The following is a 22,571-nucleotide window of genomic DNA, read 5'->3' on the forward strand; positions in this document are numbered from 1 at the left end:
GAGTGCGAAAAAGTAGTTTTGAAAGTGATGCGCGTGTGGAAGCAGAGGATGAACAAGACTTCGAGTCTGAATGCTTGACTAAATGTTATATTAGGTTTGCTCGGCCTAAACAGTTTTTTGTTGTATATAGTAAACGCGCATTTACAAAATAAAGATGGAGCGAGGACTAGAGATGTCAGCAATGATTCCCGCACTGCAAGAACTAGCCAGGTAACGTTAACATCAACGGCTGCTAAGAACGATATGTTCCCTTGTTAAATTCTCTTAAAAAGCGTCTTAATCATAAAAATTTGAAAGATAATGTCTCATTCGTCTTTTCCAGTGCTAGTTCGATGGAGTACAAGCAGGCTGTGCAGAAACCTCGTCAGATACTGTGTCAGTTCATTGACAGGATACTGACAGATGTGGACGTCGGTGAGAAACAGTGCATTGTGTCTTGGAGTTGTTGAGAATGTTTGTGTTTTTTTTTAGGAGAACATCTCAAATTCTGTCATCATTCACTCACCCTCATGCTGTTTCAAACATGCTAAATTAATAAAACATACTTCGCATAAAACAACATGACATGAATATGAATATTACATAGATTAAATATAAGCCATTCCTTCCAGATGGAAGTTCTGGGTTCTTGTCACGTAAGTGTTTTCCTTTGTTTACAAAAGCTGCTGATCTGATTTTTATGAACTGAACAGCTAACACACACAAAATTAATACACTAGATGGTAGAGTAAATAATGCATGGTTTAAACATTTCAGTTTCAATATTTTGTTTATAGTTGCATGTAATTTGGGGTGCAGTGTTACATTAAAAAACAAAGCTCCACCCAAAATGTAAAATCGATTTACTTATTATTATTGTATGATGTTCTGCATAACATAAAAATAAGATATTTTGAAAAATAGCTTTGGGGAACGTTGGCTGCCACTGTACGGAGAAACAAAAAACACTGTGACATTTCTCAAAATATCAACAGAAGAAAGAAAGTCCTAAAGGTTTGAAACAACATGAAGATGATGAAATGATGAGAGTTTGTTTTTGTGATCTGTCTCTTTAAAGCTAATTAATAGAATATTTTAATTTCTTGAACATTTCTCTTCATCCTTCTAATTAAATGAGTCTCTTTCCAGTTTTAATCTTACTGGTTTTAGTCCATGTTAAGTGTCATGCTTATATAGTTTATTTTTACTTCTCACATTTTAGTTGCTCTGGAGTTATGTAAGAAGACCAGTTCTGAGCCAGCGTGTGTGATGCTGCTGGACTTTGTGCAGCACATTATTAAATCCTCTTCTTTAATGTTCATAAACCCAGCGTGTCTTTCAGACAACTTCAAAAACTCAGAGAACAGCTGCTCTGGTAAGTTCATTTGGTTTACATTAGCTACTAAAGTTCTGCTCAAGTACATCCAGCTTTGATTGTCTGCCTCTGTTCTCCCTTCACAGATTTCAGTAAATGGATCATCAGCCGCCTCCTGCGAATTGCTGCTTGCCCAGAATGTGAAGATCTTCACGTGAAGATTTCGTCAGTCATCTGTTCCTTGCTTCATCTTTTCAGAGCCAAGGGTTCAGTCCTGTTTGGCCTTTTTTCCACAGAGCTAATATGTTTAATGCAAGATCTAGTGCATTTGAATCTCATGGTCAGACCATCACCACAGTGGCCAGTGGTGGTGGAACGCTTCTCCGTCAGATCCGGAGATTCTGCCGTTTACCTGACCCCCACCATCCTAAATTTGTCCTCATATGCTTCAGCTCAGGCATTGCTAGTTACTTCATTGACAGTGCTGACAGATATTTTGCAAGGCATTTTCTTCCCAAGGGAAGTGGCCATCATATGGGACTGTGCTTCCCGTATGCTGTCTCATGGGAGCCCAAAACTCAAGGCAGCATCCATGGTGCTTTTAACTCATATTGTGACTCTTGGAGGTTTCCCTGAAGACCATTCACAGCCATTTTTCTCAGCTTATTTGCATCTCCTGGACTCCTTGCCTACTTTTGAGGAGTCTGAGCTCAGTGTCTTTGGCAGGGAATTCCAGAAGCTCTCCCAATGCGTTTTCCAGCCCGAGGAAGGCACTCACTGCAGGTTTGAGAGAGTTCATGTGAATGTGCTGATGGAAAGGCTTGAGAAACTGGTGGTTGGTGGAGCACTAGAGCAGTTGAAGGCACTGGAGGTGAAAGCAACGCTTTGTGAAGTCTTCTGCTTTGTCCTTGAGTTTGTTCCTCTCGGATATGAGTGTGCGGTGCAGATCCGGAAGGAGAGAGTCGCAGCCATTTGCAAAGCTCTGATTAAGACCATTGGAACTCATGGCCTGCAGGAGGTAAAGGGTTAAAGGAAAGGTTTATCTGAACAAACACAATTCTGACTGATGTTTTTCCCTCTTCTTTTAAGTCTAGTAAAGGTTCAAGCTGCTCTTTTCCATTACATTTAAATGAATGGGGACACAACATGTTAAGCTTAAAAGAACGTGCAGTGTTTAGACATTTTTGGGCTGTATTTAAAATGTTAAGTCATATAATATGTTGGGGGAAAGACTGATATTTAAAGGGATAGGTCACCCAGAAGAAAAATTCAGTAATCAGTTACTCACCCTCCTGTTGTTCCAAACCCATAATTCAAAAACTTTGTTACAGTAATTACAGATACACGACTGTTTTAGCTTGAGAACAAACTTATTAGGATCTTGTGCGTCAAACATGGAAGCTTGAGCTTCTGTTTACCATATTTGATGAGCTCCATGTGTGTGTTTTGATGAAAAGGACTTGGATTAAATTTGATTCTTTTGTGCAGTCTCTTCATGAAATGTTTTATAGTTGTGGATCAAGGGAAATCTCAGAAAATTAATTTCAGTTAATGGATATAAATCCTTATTTGAGTTTGATGATGGACAAAGATTTAAGAGATTGGGCTATGGGTTTTTGAATGCAATGAGGGTGAGTAAAAAAATGACAGAAATTTCATTTTAAGGTGAACTAACCCTTCAAATCATTATTTGCTGACAATCTTGCCATACACACACTCTCAGTTGTAAAGTGGTGATGTATTGTAGAAAGTAACATTTTCTGCTTTATAACTTTGAAAACTAGCAAAGCGTGGAAGGCTACCTGTACGCAGCCCTCAAGACAGAAGCCATCGCTGCAGTGCAGGATATGCATGCCGGTGTTTCTGACCCTGCTGATCCTCGAATGTATGAAGAGGAAGTTCCAGCTAAACGCCCAAACCTCTCTCTTCCAACCCAGCTAAGGAGTGGGGAAAAAACTCAGCCAGTGTATGCAACTCTCTGTCCCCACTCTCCAAAAAGACATTCCTTCAGTCTTTCATCTTACCGTGTGTTTTCGTCTTGTTCCTGAATCAGGCAGGTGGACATGAAGAGCAGAAGTGAGGTGTGGGCAGCTGTAGACAGCCGTCTGGATGAGTTACTGACCCAGATGAGGGACCACACGATGAGCCAGCGCCTGAGCACTGTACAGGGACTGGCGCTCATCTTCCATCTGGCTGCAGTTTGCTCAAAGCACTGTCTAAATGGATCACAGAGGTGCGGCTTTATTTAAAACCTTTGTTGTGTTGCATGCTCATTTGTTCTCATTCTTAAATACATCTCCAATGGCAGAGAAGGGATGACATCAGAGGCTTCAGATGAGGCTCAGCTCGTTTGGTTAAAGCCTCGGGTTCTGGCTCATGTAGTCGAGAGCTGCCGCTCTGTGATGGCAAACAACTCTAATGAGGAAGAGCTGGAGCCTCTGGTGGAGGGTACCATCAGGATCCTTGATGCTGTGCTCTACCTTAACAGTGAGTGTATTTTTTTGCAAGATCCCCTATTTTAGGCTTAAACGAAAATTTTATATAAATGCATCCTGGTCATCCTGGTGATGCACTGATATTACATTCTGGCCAAAACCGTAAAGCTGAAAGTATCTCACAGCTAATTGTAGGCACCACAACTTTATAATACATATAAATGGATATTTATTGTGAGATTTGCTAAAGAATATATTAAAATTTTAATTTTGCTGAGTTGTTGAGATATTGCAAAACTTTTCAGAATTTTCACTTCATGATTCTTATGGTTGATGTATTTAACGGCATGAAATCAGTTAATTTGAATGAATTTAATTTGTGTTGTATGTTTCCAGCTGATGGTCAGGGTGACGCAGGTTTTTACAGGAATATTTGTGCGCTGCTCTCAATCCCATGGGTGCTTGAGCATTCTTCACAAGCGGTTTATCAGATGGCCTCTTTTCCTGCAAGTCTGATTGCACTCTCCCAGAAACTTGCTCCTGTCTACTGTAAGAATCTTATAGTGTCTCATGGATAACTGTTTATTTCAGTGTTGTTTCAGTTCACTTACAGTCCATTGCAATGTTTGTCGTCTTGTTCGTTTTCTTGTAGCTGCACAAACTCGAGCGCACTGTGTGTTTCTACTTGCTCTGCTGTCGAAGAGTGTGTGCGGTGACTGGCGGTCGTCGGTTTACCGCTGGGCCCTGCAAAGTAGCCGTGAATCTGAGCGGGCCAGTGCTGTCAGAGGCTTCCCCCTTCTGCTGCACAATCTAGGAGTCAAATCCTATAGCCTCATCCACGAGGTCCTTCTGTACGTCATCTAACACTCACACACACTGAGAGAAAAAAAAAAATCCATCTAAGATTGGCCCACATTAATTCATGATTCTTATTGTTATATGGCAGACCTGGAAATATCAAGGAATTATAAACCAGTGGTTTGAAATGGAAATTTATATTGAGAATATGTAATCTTCTAGTTATTGTTAGATCTGAAATGTTTTATTGCTGGAGATATAGTATTTTTTTTAACAATCTTTTTTTAATGCATTAAAGCTGCGGTAGGGAACTTTTGACGCTCTAGCGGTTAATAAACAGAACTGCTTGCGTCTTGTGGAAGAACATCGTAGCCGGAACTACTTCTCTCTGTTAATGTCTATGAAGAATCACAAAGGTACTGGGTTACTCCGCCGCGGTACCCCCGAAGCAATCTAAAATAGTTCCGAATATAAACACTTAGATGTACCCTAGTGATTCAGGACAAGCTAAAAACACGGTTTGGAAAATGGATTCATGGTGTACTCGCTTATTATATAAATTTTTCTACATTTTGAACACAAACAAAGTTACGGACCGCAGCTCTGATTGGTTGTTTTTTACCGGGAGCGCATGAATTTCTGCAAATGGCAATAGGACCACTGGGAGGAGCCAGAGGAGCTTGATTTTTTTCACAGATTATCTGTCTCATATTCTACTGTCAGGACATAATGACAGGTTTAACAAATATGTAAAAAATATATTTTTACAAAAGTTACCTTCTGCAGCTTTAAGAAAAATTATCCTAATGCATTATATGTAAGACTGAAGTTAAACAGTTAAAAAGGGGAACTCTGAACAAACCTTTTTTTGTGAAAGATGTGGAAATGTTTACTACTTTTAATGCACTTTTGTCTACGTTTCAATTCAATAATGCATTTAGGAGCAGACTCCAGGACAGCTCAACAGAAGTCAAAATGGAGCTGGCTGGTATTACAGGGCAGTTGGCTTGCTGTCTGTCTGAGAGCTCACAACTGCAGTTCCCTCAGCATGCAGTGCCATCCCACGAGCTGCTCTGTGCTGGTCTCAGCATTTCAGACTCCCACCCCAGCCAGACTTCCTCCATCGGGGCCTCCATCCTCACCCCATTCCTCCTCCTGCTCAAATCTGTGGAGGACAAGAAGGTCAAGCAAGGTTAGCCCACTCAGCATTACTTTCAGTGAATCTTCTTAAATAGTCTGCTGCAGTGATCAGGTATTTCTGTAGGCCAACCTGCGAATTAGCATCACTCTGGTTCCCTCGACAAAACCCCCATTAGGATTTTGGATTATTGTCAGAAAAAAAGCGACAGAAGTAATGTCTGTCACATGTATTGTTCCTGATGATAATTTTTTGTTTAGGTGAACACAAATTTGATGAATTTTGAAGTTTAAATAAATCACCAGATGTAAAAGCCAATGTTGGTGTGGCAAGTGGAGTTGTCACGAGATCCACAGAGGAGTGAGGACAGTTGAAGGAGAGTAATGACCAGGCCTGGGATATTTTATGTTTTGCGTGTGCGTCAGTTGACTTTGAGGTGGCTGCCGCTCGTTTTGTTTGAGTTTTTTTAATTTGGGAGATTGTATGGTTAATTTGAACTGTTTCCCGCTTCTTTCTTCCCATATCAATGAACTTCAACATAGTCGGCTATAAACAAACTTCATTACAGTCGCTTGAGTTGAGTGTCACCATCATGAAGCCACTGTCGACTCTTTCAGTCTTCATTTAAACAATTTTTTACCTAAAGGTTTGAGTTTGAATGATGTTTAACCTGTTAACTGTCACCCGTCCGCTCTGTGGGACGCCTACTTTACTTCACTATATTACAATTAAATCTAATCTAATCTTGACAAACTATATATTGTTGGAAAGGTCTAAGACTCCCAAATATATATTTTATCAATGTTTTTTGTTAAAAATTATGTAGGAAAAGTAATAGATTAATTTATGACAAGAGTGCACCCTCAAAAATCTACATTATAACAGGAATTTTGATTTCTTTGTTGCCTTTTTCTCTATCACATTTTAGAAATCATGAGAAATTATATATCAACTGAAAACTTAAATCTCAAAATTCATCCTTTAAAACTCATTTTAATGTCCCTAAAAATCTCTGTGGTCCCTTTAGGCCACTTGTTTGCATCTGCCTTTTCATGACAAATTAAACATTATAAAAAAATAAAAAACAAGGGGTATTATTGATGTATTTTATGTCGTAGAATAAGACGTGAAAATATCTTGAGCAGGTGTGAACAGTGTAACCATGTAGTGTAACACAGACTTCATATTAGGAATTTCAGAAGAAAAAAAAAAAATTCTTCAGATAGAACCAGAAGTGCTTAAATGCAAACTTGTTTCAGAGTTTTGGCCTACAAAAAATATGTAATCCAAGCAGCGCTCTTATGGATTAAATGCTTAGTCTGAACAATTTAAATAGCTGAATTTGCATAAATTAATATGAATTTGTTTTTATTTGTGCTTTCGGTATCAGTTTTTTTTGGTATCAGTTCAATTTCAGTATGAACTTTTCTCTTTTTTGAAAACGGCAGCTTTTATCAGGAATATACGGCACTTGTTCAAACATGTGGATCTGGGTAACAGTGACCCTGACACAAAATCTCTGGTCAGCGCATTAGTCAACCTCATTGAAGACCCTGACCAGGACGTCCGCATAAAGTTTGGCCAAAATATCAAGAATCTTCTAGAGTTTTGGAATGGAAACGGCTTCCTGAAGGAGGTACAGTTTTAAAGTTCAAATTATGACATGGTGTAACTACTACCATCACCTTTTTTTGTCACTTGATGTCATTTATTATATAATTAGGCTTTAATCCTAACTAACTAATGAGGTTTTATGATTTTGCTTTTCACAGCTTCTTGTGTCCAGACTAAAAGAAGCTTACTCAAATGCAAAGACCTCCAGAAACAACGAACTCAAAAACACACTCATATTAACCACTGGAGAAATTGGGAGGTAGTGAGAAATGTTTTTTTGCTGCCATTTTAATATATATATTGATCCTCCCTGCCGTTAAATGTTTAAATGCTGTATCAACAATGCTGTTCTTGCTTATGCTGGATCTCAGAGCTGCTGAGGGGAACCTGGTGTCTTTCGCTCTGCTTCGTCTTCTGCACTGCTTGCTGTCCAAATCTAATCCCGTGTCGGTGGCAGCCTACACAGAGATCCAGGCTTTGGCCACCTGTAGACACCTCAAACTGCAGTCCTTCTTCAACCAGTACAGGAACCCAATTTGCCAGGTCAGTGTGATGATGTTGTCATTATTTATAATGCTGTGTTTCTATGGGGTGTTATTTGTATTAAAGTGAGTACATAAGCTGTTTATCACCTTCAAAAAAGTTTAAAACCTATGAGCTAGGAATGGGACACAGTGTTTAGGTTAAAAATGAACTAAACTTTGTGGCCAATTAAACTTGGGTTCACCTACAGTTATAAAATGTAATGGGTCTACCTTTTTGTTCATTTCAGTTCTTGGTGGAGTCTTTGCATTCCCGTCATGTGACGGCTCTGCGCTGCACACCAGATCAGAGCAACGAGGCTCTGCAGGAGGAAGCGGCCCATCAGAGAGAGCTGGCACTGGACATCCTGTCCCATGTGGCACATGTCTTTGATTTCCCCGACCTTAATCGTTTTCTCAATGTAAGTCCAACATCTCAATATCAGATTCAGCAAGATCGGACTCTTGACATAACAGGACAGCCTTAAAGGGATAGTCAACCCAAAAATGAGAATTCGGTCAACATTTATTCATTCTCATGATGTTCCAAACCTGTACAACTTGCATTCCTTTGTGAAACACAAAAGAAGATATTTAAAATAAAATGTTGGTAACCAAATGGTTTCAGGTCCCATTGCCTTCCAATGTATGGACAAAAAAATAGAATGAGACCCAAACCATGTGGGGTAATCGAAAGCCCATTTTCCACAAGTTGATATGATTCTGTAGGGTCTTCTTGAAAAGATGTAACATAGTTTGGTTAAAATTTCTCAATGGTAGTGTAAAAAACCCTGCTTTTTTACTGTAAAAAAACAGGTCCGATGACCTCTTTAATTTAGTTTTGACTGAAGAAAGAAAGACATGAGCGTCTTTTAGGACATAGGGAAGAGTAAATTACAAGGAAATTTCAATTCTGGAGTTGAACGAATCCTTCAATTTTAGACAAACATTATAGAGTAAAGCATAGTTTCAGCAGAGACTGGAAAAAAACGTTACGAGAGTAATCTTGTTAGCAATGATACATTCCTTTGATGAACTAAAGAGTGGCTTTCATTGGTAAGTTCACTGAAGCACTGAGCTTACCAGTTCTCTCTTTGTTCACAGCGGACTCTACAGGTCCTCCTTCCCTTTTTGGCAGCCAAGGCCAGTCCTACAGCGTCTGCCCTGATCCGCACCATTGCCAAGCAACTGAATGTCAACCGCAGAGAAATGCTCATCAATAACTTCAAATACATATTCTCCCATCTCGTGTGTTCCTGTACCAAGGAGGAGCTGGAGAGAGCCTTTCACTACCTCAAGGTGTGATTTTTAACATTATGGACATAGGACATGGGCAGTGGGGAAAAAGACAAAGAGAAAGAGGATGGTTACAAAAGAAGTGTATACATTTTGTAAAATGTACTCTTATAGCTTAAAATTTGTATTCACTTATTTATATACTTTTTAAAATGTATTTATTGTATATTTTTTTTCATTTATTTATTATAAATGTATGGATAGGTAATATTACATTTTTTAAAGATATATAAATATTTCATTTTTATTTCATTTTTCACAGAATGAGACTGAAATCGAATTGGGCAGTCTGCTGAGACAGGATTTCCAGGGTCTTCATAATGAGCTGCTCTTGCGTCTCGGAGAACACTACCAGCAGGTCTTTAATGGACTGGCTATCCTGGCTTCTTTTGCCTCCAGTGACGACCCCTACCAGGGGCCAAGAGAAATCACTACCCCAGGACGCATGGTAAAGCTGCTAAAGCCCTTCAGTATCTAGCACATCTTTCACAGACTGATTCAAGTACATCTGTTCTACAGAGTTGAATGCATTGGGTCTGTTTTCAGGTTTCTGTTATAGTCACTGTTCTGGACATAATGCCGTCTGTCACTGTACTGTATGTTTGTGCAGGCAGATTACCTGCAGCCCAAGCTCCTGGGCATTCTGGCTTTCTTCAACATGCAGCTGCTGAGCTCTAGTGCTGGAGAGAAGGAGAAAAAGAAAATGGTAGCTGTTTAATACAGTTTGTCTGCTTTTAATTCAAAACATTAGCATTCTAGGCACAGCATGACTTCTCACTGGAAGCGAAATGTTGCAGAAAATGACAAATCATGCTGTCAGATATTTAATATACTGTTATGTGGTGCTGGATTTTGAATGAATGAGATTTCTTGAGAAAACTTGGTAGGAAGGTTGTTCTATCCATATTGTCAATATATTTGTTACCTTTTTTCTCCACTCAGGCTCTGAACAGTTTAATGGCCCTGATGAAGCTTATGGGTCCAAAGCACATCAGCTCAGTCCGAGTGAAGATGATGACCACACTCAGAACTGGCCTGAGGTACAAGGACGACTTCCCAGAGCTCTGCTGCAGGTGTGTTTCTGAATGCATTGAAGAAGCTGTGCACGCTGATTATGAAGAGTATCTGAAGAACCATCTGGATAAGAGCGCGGTTGATATTATCCAGATTGTTCTTTTATTAGGCTACTGCAGCAAACTCAACAGGATACCAGAAAGTGCATTTATATTTTAACGTGTAAGCTCAGCAAGAACCATCTGTATCTAATATGCAATCAGGCCAGACGATGAAATTGTAATTGCACTTTGCCCACAAAATAACAGTGATATGGGATTTATTGTTATCTTGCTGGTTTACAGGACATGGGACTGTTTCGTGCGCTGTCTTGATCCGTCTTATCTGGGTCCGCTTCTGAGTCATGTAATCGTTGCTCTATTACCTCTCATCTCCATCCAACCTAAAGAGACGGCAGTGATCATGCAGTACCTCATAGTGGAGAACAGGTGTGTGTCATTCCTCCTTTCTCTTATGTCATAGGCTTTTAGATATTTTTATAAATGTTATTTATTAATGTCTTGACAACATACTCAACATATTAAAAGTAGGGTGTGCAGTTTTTGCATCACACACATTGGCTCAGCCGGTTTTGCTGATTAGGACCCGAGCACCACAGTGCGAGGAACCTCTTGGAATTGCTCCGTTTCTTATTATTTATAGTTGTTTCTGCATATTAAAGGAGAAATTATTTTAACGTTGACCCTATACCACTAATAAATTATACTAAAATATAATTTGTAATGTATCTTCTCATCTCAGGGAGGAAGTGCAAGACTTTCTTCATGAAATCTACTTCCTTCCTGACCACCCAGAACTGAAAACCATTCACAAGATCCTTCAAGATTATCGGAAGGTACAACCTCAACAAACCCATCATCACATCAGAGGACACAAATTGTGGACGTGGTTTAAAAAAAATGATTTTTTTTTTTCAATAATATGGTTTTGATTCACAATTCTTCAACAACAGCAAACCTCAAAGAGCACTGACATGCAGGCAGCGCTGCAGCTGTCCATGCGGGCCATCCAGCATGAGAATGTGGACGTACGCATCCATGCGCTCACCAGCCTGAAGGAGATGATATATAAAAAACAGGTCAGACTCTTCATAAATAAGAAAGCATTGCCAGCTTGGATGCAAATACACGCATAGGAGTCTGTACATCTTCATTGAATTACTCTGGAGATTGCATTTGTATAATGAATAATAAAGTATGTAAATACAAAATGGATAGAAAAGCATATTGTTCCGGGTCAGGCTTAAAATAAGACTTCACAAGGGCCTGAAAGGATGATCTACAGTATATTTGTTTGTTCTTCAGGATGCTCTGTTAAAGCATGTCTTGGACAGTGAGATGGTAGAGCCAGTGATCTCTCAGTTAGTGACGGTGTTGCTCCGGGGCTGCCAGGACGTCAATCCTGAAGCCAGGCTTTTGTGTGGGGAATGCCTTGGGGAGCTGGGAGCCATTGATCCCGGTCGACTTGATTTGTCACCCGCTGACACTCAGGGAACTGGCTCCACATTCGTGGTAAGACACTCCTCAGACCGTTCTGTTTTTGTATGTATGTAACAGAAATGTTTTAATTGAATAGCGTTGCATTAAGAGAATGTCTTTATGCTTTTAGAGTGGGATTGATGATCCAAACTTTGCCTATGAGCTACTGACAGAGCTGACCAGAGCCTTTCTAGCCTACGCAGATGATGTGAGAGCTCAAGATGCTGCAGCGTACGCCATGCAGGTATGCACTGTGCTAAAGATACTGAGCAAGAAGATATTTAGTGGTTTTACATATTAGCTTGAAATGAGTGAAAACTAAGGATGAGTTGATACAAAAATATTGGCCTGATAAATGGCTGATATTTAAATTTAGTCTTAATTCAAAATCAAACACAAAAAAACTAAAATCATTAGTTTAAAATGCTTCAAGTGAGTTTAAACATCACACTATTATACTGTACAGTATAAAAAAATAACCGTTTTGAGTACTGCATGCAAGCTCTGTTATTAAATCAATAGTGTTTTTAAAAAACAAAAATGAAGTGGGAATCAGATAACGGCAAATGAAATCTAAATGTACAATATGGGGAAATGAGAATGGATATTTAAAGATGTATATAAACATCAACTAATACTAATAAATTTAAAAAATCTCAAATATCAGCAGATAAGTATTTTGATACCAATATGTTGTAGGTTTTAGGAGAGTTAAACTCTGTAATCTTCTGTTTCAGGAACTGCTGTCATTATTTGAATGTCGGGAGGGCAGGACTGACTCACCAGGTCGCCGTCTATGGAGAAGATTCCCAGAGCAGGTTCAGGAAATCCTGGAGCCGCATCTCAATACCAGGTTGGGGACGATCATTTTGCATGTTTTGTTGTCTGCTGCTGATTTTAGATCCAGTGTTCTTAAAACTGACTTGTTTTAATCATTTGTAGGTATAAGAGCTCTCAGAAGGTGGTGAACTGGTCGAAGTTGAAAAAGCCTATATATCTCAGCAGCCGTGGAAGCAAATTCTCTGACTGGTCTGCAACATGGGCAGCATATCTCATCAGTAAAGTAAGTCCACATCCACCTTTTCTCCCAGCCTCAAATGAAGACAAAAGCCTAATTTTACATAATCTCTTCCTGTGTTTTAGGTTAGACACGAGCTTGCTGGAAAAGTCTTCAACTGCTGTAGTTTCATCATAAAGCATGATTACAAAGTGACCATCTACCTGCTGCCCCACATTTTGGTCAATGTGCTGATCGGATGCACTCAGGAGGAGCAGCGAGAGGTACAAAATCAAGCTTTGTGGAAAGGACCTGGCATTGATTTTTGATAGGAATCCGTCCAAGTAGTTTTTGCTCAGTAAAGTTTATTAAAAGAAGCAATGGCACTACCAGTGAAAAGGCTCAAAATAGTGTTTCTGCTTGTGTCGTGTAGGTGAATGAAGAGATGATGGCCGTCCTGAAGGAGGGTGACCCGCGGTTAGTGCGGCTGCAGGAGAACGCCTCCAGTCTGAGTCAGCTCAGCACGCAAACTGTCTTCTCCATGCTGGACCACCTCACTCAGTGGTCCCGCCACAAGCTGCAGAGTCTGAGTACCAACAAGAGGCCGGGCAAACATGCCCGAGAGCAGCCGCAGGCACAGGCCACAGGTGACTAACACAACTACATTTTGATTTAATTCAGTCCTGTGTTTTTTTTTTTATATAAAAGCTGCTGGTTATTATTTTTTTCATGTCTAGACATTGTTGGGAATAATAATAGGCGAAATGCATCAACTCACATTACTGACCTGGCTCAATTCTTTATGGCGTGACATTTGTTCTGTAAAAATATTCTATAGTAAATGCAACCGCAATAAAAGATCTGTATCATTTAAGTCAAGTTGTAATTGAAGTATTTCTGACTCTCTCTTCATCATCTTAGGCCCAGAGAGCAGTGAGTATCAAAGTGTAGTAGCCTTCCTAAACAGTATTCCTCAGGATGTTCTGGCCAAGGCCTCCTTCCGCTCCAGAGCCTACACTCGTGCTGTCATGCACTTTGAGTCCTTCATCCGTGAGAAGAAGCAGAACATTCAGGACCATCTTTCATTCCTCCAGGTCTTACCAGTCTTGTATTAGTTTTTTCTGGTTAACTGGCTATCGATACTGACTAAATAAATAAATGACCATGAAATATTGATTTGAGTCAGAATTACTTTGTCTATTATGTTAATGTAGTGCTCATAAAACATTTCTTATTATTGTTGTGCTCCTTTTTGTGGAAACCATGAACTGTAGTGTTTAAAGGAAATCAGTTGCATGAGAAAACTGCTGTTATATACATTGTTCAGTGGTACAATTTATCAATCAGAAACATGAATTCCAGAGAGTCATGAAATAGAATAACACAATTTGATCTATGAAATATGCTTCAGAAAGAGTTTAAAACCATTGCATGTGCATTAATCTTGTTACTTGTCTAGAAATCAGTTGAACTCTGTAAGTTCCGCTGTAACCTGTCTCTTTTGCGTGCCCTCTTCTAGACTATGTATGCAGCCATGCATGAGCCAGATGGTGTGAGGGGAGTGAATGATCTGAGAAAAGAGGAGCCGTCACTGAGAGAGCAGATCCTGGAGCACGAGAGCATTGGACTGCTGCGTGAATCCACTGCCTGCTACGACAGAGCCATCCAACTGGAGCCAGACCAGGTGAGAAACACACACACACACACACTCTTATTCTTATGGGTACCTGCCAAACTCAGTGTGGCCAGGCAAACAGTGAGTGTGCGCATGTTTAAGCAGTGTCTAAATGGACCCAATGCCAAAGTAAGTAAACAACATTGACAAATGATGTGTGAATTATATATTTCAACTCCGTTTAATTTTGCACATTTAACAAAAAACAAACAAACAAATACCGTATTTTTTGTACTATAAGTCGCACCTAAGTATAAGTCACATCAGTTCAAAAATACGTCATGATAAGGGAAAAAAACATATATAAGTTTCACTGGACTATAAGTCGCATTTATTTAGAACCAAGAGAAAACATTACCGTCTACAGCCGTGAGATGGCGCTCTGTTCTCCCTCTGGCGGCTGTAGACGGTAATGTTTTCTCTTGGTTCATTTCTCTTGGTTCATGTCAAATTAATTTTGATAAGTCGCACCTGACTATAAGTCGCAGGACCAGCCAAACTATAAAAAAAAGTGTGACTTAGAAAATACGGTAGATATTATTTTTTGTGCAAAATGATGCAGAGTTTATGAAGGACCAAACCAGTAAAAAGATCTAACAAACAAGTAAATAAATAAAGGTGTGTCAATACAACTGTTTATATTATTTTGTGTTTAATAATTCATGTATTTTCAGATTTTTTTGTATTCTGGCAACTGATACTTTTTCCTCTCCCTTTCATATCTCTGCATGCAGATTGTCCATTATCACGGTGTTATGAACTCTATGTTGGGTCTTGGTCAACTCTCTACAGTAATAACTCAGGTCAACGGAGTTCTGGCAAGCAGGTAGGTGTCCCGATGTAGACGCAGTCCTCGCTGACACGGTTTCATGCAACCGCAGATTTAGTTGTTTTAAACTGATCTTATCTTCTTTTATAAAGGCCACGGTGGAAATCCGATCTGAACGCGTACCGAGTCGAGGCAGCATGGAAGCTGTCAAAATGGGACTTAGTTGAGGACTACATTGCCTCTGGTAAAGGACTTCTGCGGTTTCTAGAAACGGAAATGTTTTTCAGATTGAAGAAGCATTAATGTTTGTCATATCTGTTTTATAGATTCTAAGTCCAGCACATGGGGTGTCAGACTTGGCCAAATGTTGCTGGCTGCCAAGAAGCAAGATTCCGAGGCATTCTATGAAAAGCTTAAAATAGCTAGAAAAGAACAAGTCGTCCCTTTATCAGCAGCCAGTTTTGAGTGTGGCACCTATCAGAGAGGATACGAGTACATAGTCAGGTAATCCGGTGGTTGAGCATTTTAGTAAATTAATCTGCATACATTGTTCTTTGATGCACTTTTGTGTTGGGTTTTAGGTTGCACATGCTGTGTGAGTTGGAGCACGTTTTTACTGAGCTGCAGAAGGAAAGCACCGATGCTGGAGGATCCAAGAAGTCTGAGACCAGACTCAACTGGGATGCCCGCCTACTCATGACCCAAAACTCGTTCAGAGCCAAGGAACCCGTCCTGGCTCTGCGGAGAGCTCTTCTCAGTCTCAGCAAGGGGTATGAGCACATACCTTCCATGTTAACAATCCAAGTAATGAGTTCATTTTTTAAATATGCTTTTAAAGATACTTGGTAGAGTATTGTCTTTTCTCTTTCTGAATCATTCTTAATTCATCTTGAATTAAAATGTTAATTTATTCTTGTTTCAAAACCTCTTTGCAGTTCTTCCTGTGAGGAGCAGGTTGGTGAGTGCTGGCTGCAGAGCGCTCGTGTGGCCAGAAGAGCTGGCCATCACCAAACAGCCTTCAATGCCCTGCTCAATGCTGAGAACTCCCTCTCTGAGCTCTTCATCGAGAAAGCCAAATGGCTCTGGTCTAAGGTATAGCAGTTCAGATAATGTTTAAATACCAACGCAGATCTCTTTGATGGAGGTCTTATCCATCACTGAAGTTGTTATAAGGAAAATTATGTTGTTGTTGTAGGGTGATGTGCATCAGGCTCTAATAGTCCTGCAGAAAGGTGTGCAGCAGTGTTTTCCTGATGAACAGCCACTCACCGATCCAAAGAGAATCCAGATTAAAGGGAATGCCATGCTGCTGGTGGGCAGATACATGGAGGAGACGGCCAACTTTGAGAGCAATGCTATCATGAAAACCTATAAGGTAGTTCAGTCAATTACATATGAGGACTAATGTAACAGGAATCAGAATGATGATTTTGTTTTTTAGATCATTTGGCCAATTCAGCATAACAATTTGATCTTTTAGCCTATCACCATCATGCAAACATGAAATATCAAACACATAGTAATTTTTCACAGGTTTTTGCATTCAACTCTGCTGTTTTGATTTGTTTTACTATGTAACCATGTGCTTGACAGACGTCTCTTAACTGTCATCATTGGTGTATTGTGTGTAATATGTCTAAAATCTTTAAAGTAAAGGTTCTTTATTGGCATTGACGGTTCCCCGAAGAACTTTTTAATATCTAAAACCTTTCCATTGAACAAAAGGTTCTTTATGGTGGAAAATGGTTCTTTAGATTATTAAAATGTTCTTTAAAATTTACTTTGTCCAGCCATAGATCACACAGTGTCTTTTTCTTTCATAAATGCAGGATGTCACCAATCTTTTACCAGAATGGGAGGATGGCAACTTTTACCTGGCCAAGTACTATGACAAAGTGATGCCCATGGTCACTGACAACAAACTGGAAAGACAAGGCAACCTCATCCGTTATATCGTCACTTATTTTGGAAAGTAAGATGTTTTCTGTTGGTGATCCTCCTGTAGGAGCAGTTCCTGAGTTAAATGTTTCAGTGTGTGATAGGTAGATACAGTACATTTTTGCTCTGCTTGTAGGGCCCTGCAGTTTGGCAATCAATACATCTATCAAGCCATGCCCAGAATGCTAACCTTATGGCTGGACTTCGGAGCCAAAGTTTATGAGTTTGAAAAAGGTAAGAGACAAAATGACCGTAGTATTACCGTACAAATTAGAAAGAAATTTCCGTAGATAATCAGTAGTGTTAAAACTAAGTAACTAAGCAATTCACCCGTTGTATTAATGCATCGATTACGAATCTTACAGATTCATGTGCACTGATTTTCAAATATTTTAATCCTTTTATTGACTTTAATCACAAAAGAATCAATCAAATTGACTAACTATAGTTTTAAAAAGAAACCGTTAAAAGATTTACTCATTTTATCTATGCACTGATAATGAATCATGCAGATTCTTATACATTGTTCTTGAAATATTTGAACCTTTTAAATAATACATGTACCGAATTTTTCGGACCTGAGTATAAGTCGCATCAGTCCATGTTTTTTTTCAAACGTCATGATGAGAAAAAAAAAATATCTGTAAGTCGCACTGCACTATAAGTCGCATTTATTTAGAAACAAGAGAAAACATTACTGTCTACAGTCGCGAGAGGGCGCTCTATGTTTTCAGTGTAGACTACAGGAGAACTGAGCAACATAGAGTGCCCTCTGGCGGCTGGAGACGGTAATGTTTTCTCTTGATTAATTTCTCTTAGTTAATTTGTCTTGGTTCATGTCAAATTAATTTAGATAAATAAGTCGCACCTGACTATAAGTCGCAGGACCAGCCAAACTATGAAAAAAAGTGCGACTTATAGTCCGGAAAATACGTGAAATTGTTTGTGTGAACCGGTAATTGATTTCTGATTTACACTGTGACACACCAGCTGGCCGCTCTGACCGAGCTCAGATGCGTGCCGAACTCACGAAGATCAACTCGGTCATCAGCGAACACACCAGCAACCTCTCGCCCTATCAGTTCCTCACAGCCTTTTCACAGCTCATCTCCCGAATCTGCCACTCCAACAATGAAGTCTTCGCCGTGCTGATGGAGATCGTGGCCAAAGTTTTCTTAGCTTACCCACAACAAGCGATGTGGATGATGACGGCGGTGTCAAAGGTCAGACACCTTAGACGCATCTACAACCATAAAAAGTGTCTTTCCATGGATATAAACTGTTTAATGTAATGCATCTTTCTTTTAGTCCTCCTATCCGACTCGAATGAACAGATGTAAGGAGATCCTGAAGAAGGCCATCAGCCTAAATGAGTCGTTTGGGAAATTTATCGGAGATGCCAACAGACTGACTGACAAGCTGGTGGAGCTCGGCAATAAACCAGTAGGACAAAACTGTACCACTAACAAGAAAATAATATTTTTTAATGCATTTATTCGTAATCTTTACCATTCCTTAACTTTCCCCTTAGGCGTTCTTTTAAAAATCAGTTGGTTCTAAAATTACAGTTGCGTTTGGATGTATCTTTGTTTAATTGTGTAGGTGGATGGGAACAGCAGCACCCTCAGCATGAGCGTCCACTTCAAAATGCTGAAGAAACTGGTGGAAGAGCCTACCTTCAGTCAGATCCTCATCCCCCTGCAGTCTGTCCTTATACCCACCCTGCCTTCCACTGGAGGAGCCAACCCCAAACACGATGTCTTTCCAGGACACTGGGTCTATCTCGGTGGATTTGATGACACAGTCAGTCACCATACACCAGTTTTTAAGCACATAATGCATCACTCTCATTACAGACGTTACCTTATTCATGATATCATTACATGTTTGATTTCATGAAGGTGGAGATCTTGGCATCCTTGCAGAAGCCAAAAAAGATCTCGCTCAAGGGCTCTGATGGAAAGTTCTACACCATGATGTGCAAACCTAAAGATGACCTGAGGAAAGATTGCAGGCTGATGGAGTTCAACTGTCTCATTAATAAGGTACTAGAGATGTGCTGTTCACTAAATACCTGAATGATGATGATGATGATGATGATGAACGTGCCTAATGAAAATGTGCCTTTGTTAGTCTTTGAGGAAAGATGCAGAGTCTAGACGGAGGGATTTGCACATTCGGACATACGCAGTCATCCCTCTAAATGAAGAGTGTGGCATAATAGAGTGGGTCAACAACACGGCGGGTTTACGCCACATCCTCACAAAGCTGTATAAAGAGAAAGGTGTGCTGATTTCATAGCCTTGGATATACAGTGCATGTCATACTGGAATAATGTTATGATTTGCATAATATCCTGACACCGATCGTAAAATAAAAGCTTGTATCACTCTGAAGTGATTTATTTTGTGGTAATGATCAGCTTACACTTGTTATCACCAAATAAATAAACATAGGCCTACTGCCATTCAAAAGTTTGGGTCAGTAAGATTTATTCAATTATTTATTATTCTTGGCAGGACGCATTCAGTTGATCAAAAAACGCAGTAAAGACGTATAATGTTCCAAAAGATTTCTGTTTCACCTAAATCCTCTTTTTTTAACTTTTCATTCATCAAAGAATCCTTTTGATTGATTTCTGAAGGATCATGTGACGCATTTTAAAATATATTCAAATCGAAAACATTTATTTTAAATTAGAATAATGTTTCACAACATTTCTGTTTTAATGTATTTTAATACATTTTTATCGACCCGAAACTTCGGAACAGTAGTGTACTGTATATAGACATGAAATATTGAAATAATGAGTGTCAAGCATACCATTTTCAGTTTTTTTTTTTTTTTTTTTTTTTTTGTTTTGTTTTTAAGCTATGTATTTGTATTTGTTTTTTTGAACAGGGATCTATGTCAGTGGGACAGAGCTGCGAAAGCTGATTTTGCCCAAAACCGCATCTTTTCAGGAGAAGCTAAAGCTGCACAAAGATGTGCTGTGTGCCAGACACCCACCAGTTTTTCACGAGTGGTTCCTACGGACGTTCCCTGATCCTACCTCTTGGTATATATATATATATTACAGGCTTTCAGCATTCATATTCATAATATCTTGGCACAGTTATATGCTAAATGTTTCGTATTATGGTGAGTTTTAAGTAATTCGTAAGAAAAGCACTTCGTTGAACATCTTTACACATGGGGCTCATGTGGCACTTCACAGGTACAACAGCCGCTCTGCTTACTGTCGCTCTACTGCAGTCATGTCTATGGTGGGCTATATTCTGGGACTCGGCGATCGGCATGGAGAGAACATTTTGTTTGACTCCCTTACTGGCGAGTGTGTCCATGTGGATTTCAACTGCCTCTTCAACAAGGTTTGAGATTTATGAGGAAGATGACAATTTTATTTCTTTCATTTAAGTAATATCTTTAGGTAACTGAAGAATAAATGTTGTTTTGGTGCTTAAGGGGGAGACATTTGATGTTCCCGAGGTGGTTCCCTTCCGGCTCACTCAGAACATGGTTCATGCGATGGGGCCGATGGGCACAGAGGGGCTGTTTAGACAGGCCTGTGAAGTCACACTCAGACTTATGAGGGACCAGAGAGAGCCACTAATGAGGTGAACAGCTCTCAATTACACAGGCAGACACATTTCCACTACCGTTCAAAGGTTTGGGGTCGGTAAGATTTTTAAAATAAGTTTTGTATGCTCACCAAGGCTGCATTTATTTGATTAAAAATCCAGTATTAATAGTAATATACTGAAATATAATAATTTATATTAAAATCTAACTTTTTGCTGTGACGGCAAAACTGAATTTTCAGCAGCCGTTCCTCCAGTCTTCTGTGACACATGATCCTTCAGAAATCATGCAAAAATAATTTGGTATTCAAGGAACATATATTATTATCAATGTTTAAAAAATGTGTTTTGCTGTTTAATATCTTTTTATGGAAACTGATAAATAGAAAGAACAGCCTTTATTTGTAATAGAAACAAAATTGACTGTCACTTTTGATCTAATTTAAAGTTAACAAAATAAGTAGTAATTTATTTTGAGATGAAAACATAACCTTTATGACCCCTTACTTTGAATGGTAGTGTATATACATGCAGGAACATGCATATCCTTATCACTTTAGTTGAACTTAATAATTTAATTACCCTTACTGCTACTAGATATTTGCCTATTTTCTTTTTTCTTTTTGGTATATTATTTATCAAGGGTTAGAGGATTGACCAGTATAATTTTTTTATGACTGTTCCAGATAAAGATTATGTTTATGTCCAACCTGAACTGTATTTTAAAACATTTTCTTTGTTATTTTAATAACAGGACTAATCATTGGACTACAACAACCAAAGCAAAATATACAATATTAAAGGTTTAATTAATTTAAGTTTTTTTTTTTTTTTTGGCAATGTAAATAATCACTTTTGAGCTTAAAATGCAATGCATTCCTCACTTGTAAATGAGTGCATTAAACAAGTAATCTACTTTACCTCTGAACACTGATATTTCCTGTTGAATGCACGTGTAATGGCATTGTTGAATGATATTCCTTTTAGATCCACAAACTAGAGCACTTATTTGTAGACATGATACTGATGCAGAAGTGCAGTATTTGTATAATACTTAAAATGTCATGTCTTTTATTCCTTTTAACCAGTGTTTTAAAAACATTCCTGCATGATCCTTTGGTAGAGTGGAGTAAACCTGTCAAGGGTTCGTCTAAGACACAAGTCAATGAATCTGGAGAGATCCTCAATGAGAAGGTACTTCACCCCTTAGTTACTTCAGCCTGAATGAAGATGCTTATCTGTGATGTCTATCCTATGTGCTTATATGTTCAGCTAAGCAGTATTGAATTTGGAGAAAACATAAGGCATTATGGTTAGAAGTAAGAATACACTTACTTTGAGTAGTCAGTGTCTCATCTTTATATGCAATTTAAACTGTTGCATTTGACTGTAGATTAAGTAATGACTTTAAGTAAGAGTTGTAAATAGTCTAATTTGTTTTGTTCCACTCTAGGCTAAGACTCATGTTCTGGACATAGAGCAGCGTCTTCAAGGAGTGATCAAGAACAGGAATAAAGTGATGGGCCTGCCTCTGTCTATTGAGGGTCATGCACACTATCTCATTCAGGAAGCCACGGATGATAACCTCCTGTGCCTTATGTACCTTGGATGGGGTCCTTATCTGTGATCAACATTTTCACTTCAGAGTTAGAGAACATAGTATTTCTGTTTAGCTCATAGTATTTTTGTTTCAGTGTTTTCAGTGTTCCTCAGAAGTTTAATTAAATTTCACATTTCAAGAATGAAACTTTATACTTGTGTGTTTTGTTTTACAAGTAAAGTATTAATATTAGTTTCATAGTAAAGCAAACATAAAGCAATAGCTTCTAGCACTAAATATTTAAAAAGATTCTGTGGGTTCAATAGCTTTTGTTATTGGGGCTTTAAGTTGAGTTAAGTGGCTTTAATGGAATTAGTGGGTTGTGATACAACGGTAATTTTTTTTTTTTTTTATATATATATA

At 38.9% G+C, this 22,571-nt stretch overlaps 1 protein-coding gene across 1 annotated transcript; it reads left to right on the top strand.

Moving 5' to 3' along the window:
* LOC113115552 (ATR checkpoint kinase) lies at positions 1-22,346 on the top strand. The gene is made up of 47 exons (XM_026283135.1): positions 1-210; positions 323-414; positions 1,202-1,354; positions 1,441-2,312; positions 3,079-3,260; positions 3,348-3,527; positions 3,603-3,781; positions 4,126-4,278; positions 4,382-4,580; positions 5,469-5,719; positions 7,114-7,301; positions 7,438-7,538; positions 7,651-7,822; positions 8,052-8,222; positions 8,905-9,099; positions 9,359-9,544; positions 9,707-9,802; positions 10,039-10,169; positions 10,455-10,598; positions 10,912-11,005; positions 11,123-11,248; positions 11,475-11,681; positions 11,779-11,892; positions 12,386-12,501; positions 12,591-12,711; positions 12,792-12,929; positions 13,079-13,292; positions 13,567-13,739; positions 14,165-14,329; positions 15,055-15,146; positions 15,242-15,333; positions 15,416-15,593; positions 15,671-15,859; positions 16,025-16,181; positions 16,285-16,464; positions 16,919-17,061; positions 17,164-17,261; positions 18,018-18,250; positions 18,336-18,470; positions 18,630-18,830; positions 18,929-19,072; positions 19,161-19,311; positions 19,929-20,085; positions 20,245-20,398; positions 20,493-20,644; positions 21,697-21,802; positions 22,062-22,346. The coding sequence occupies exons 1-47, from the start codon at positions 155-157 to the stop codon at positions 22,233-22,235; spliced, it is 7,905 nt and encodes a 2,634-aa protein (XP_026138920.1). The 5' UTR covers positions 1-154; the 3' UTR covers positions 22,236-22,346.
* Positions 22,347-22,571: the final 225 nt, after the last annotated feature.

The sequence above is a fragment of the Carassius auratus genome, chromosome 2, assembly GCF_003368295.1.
Source record: "Carassius auratus strain Wakin chromosome 2, ASM336829v1, whole genome shotgun sequence".
NCBI lineage: Eukaryota > Metazoa > Chordata > Actinopteri > Cypriniformes > Cyprinidae > Carassius > Carassius auratus.

Excerpts from the sequence above, each read along its gene's own strand:
- LOC113115552 (XM_026283135.1), top strand. The coding sequence starts at position 155 with ATGGAGCGAGGACTAGAGATGTCAGCAATGATTCCCGCACTGCAAGAA. Across the intron at positions 4,581-5,468 it reads CTCATCCACGAGGTCCTTCT|GAGCAGACTCCAGGACAGCT; the intron begins GTACGTCATCTA and ends TAATGCATTTAG. Across the intron at positions 13,740-14,164 it reads ACCATCTTTCATTCCTCCAG|ACTATGTATGCAGCCATGCA; the intron begins GTCTTACCAGTC and ends GCCCTCTTCTAG.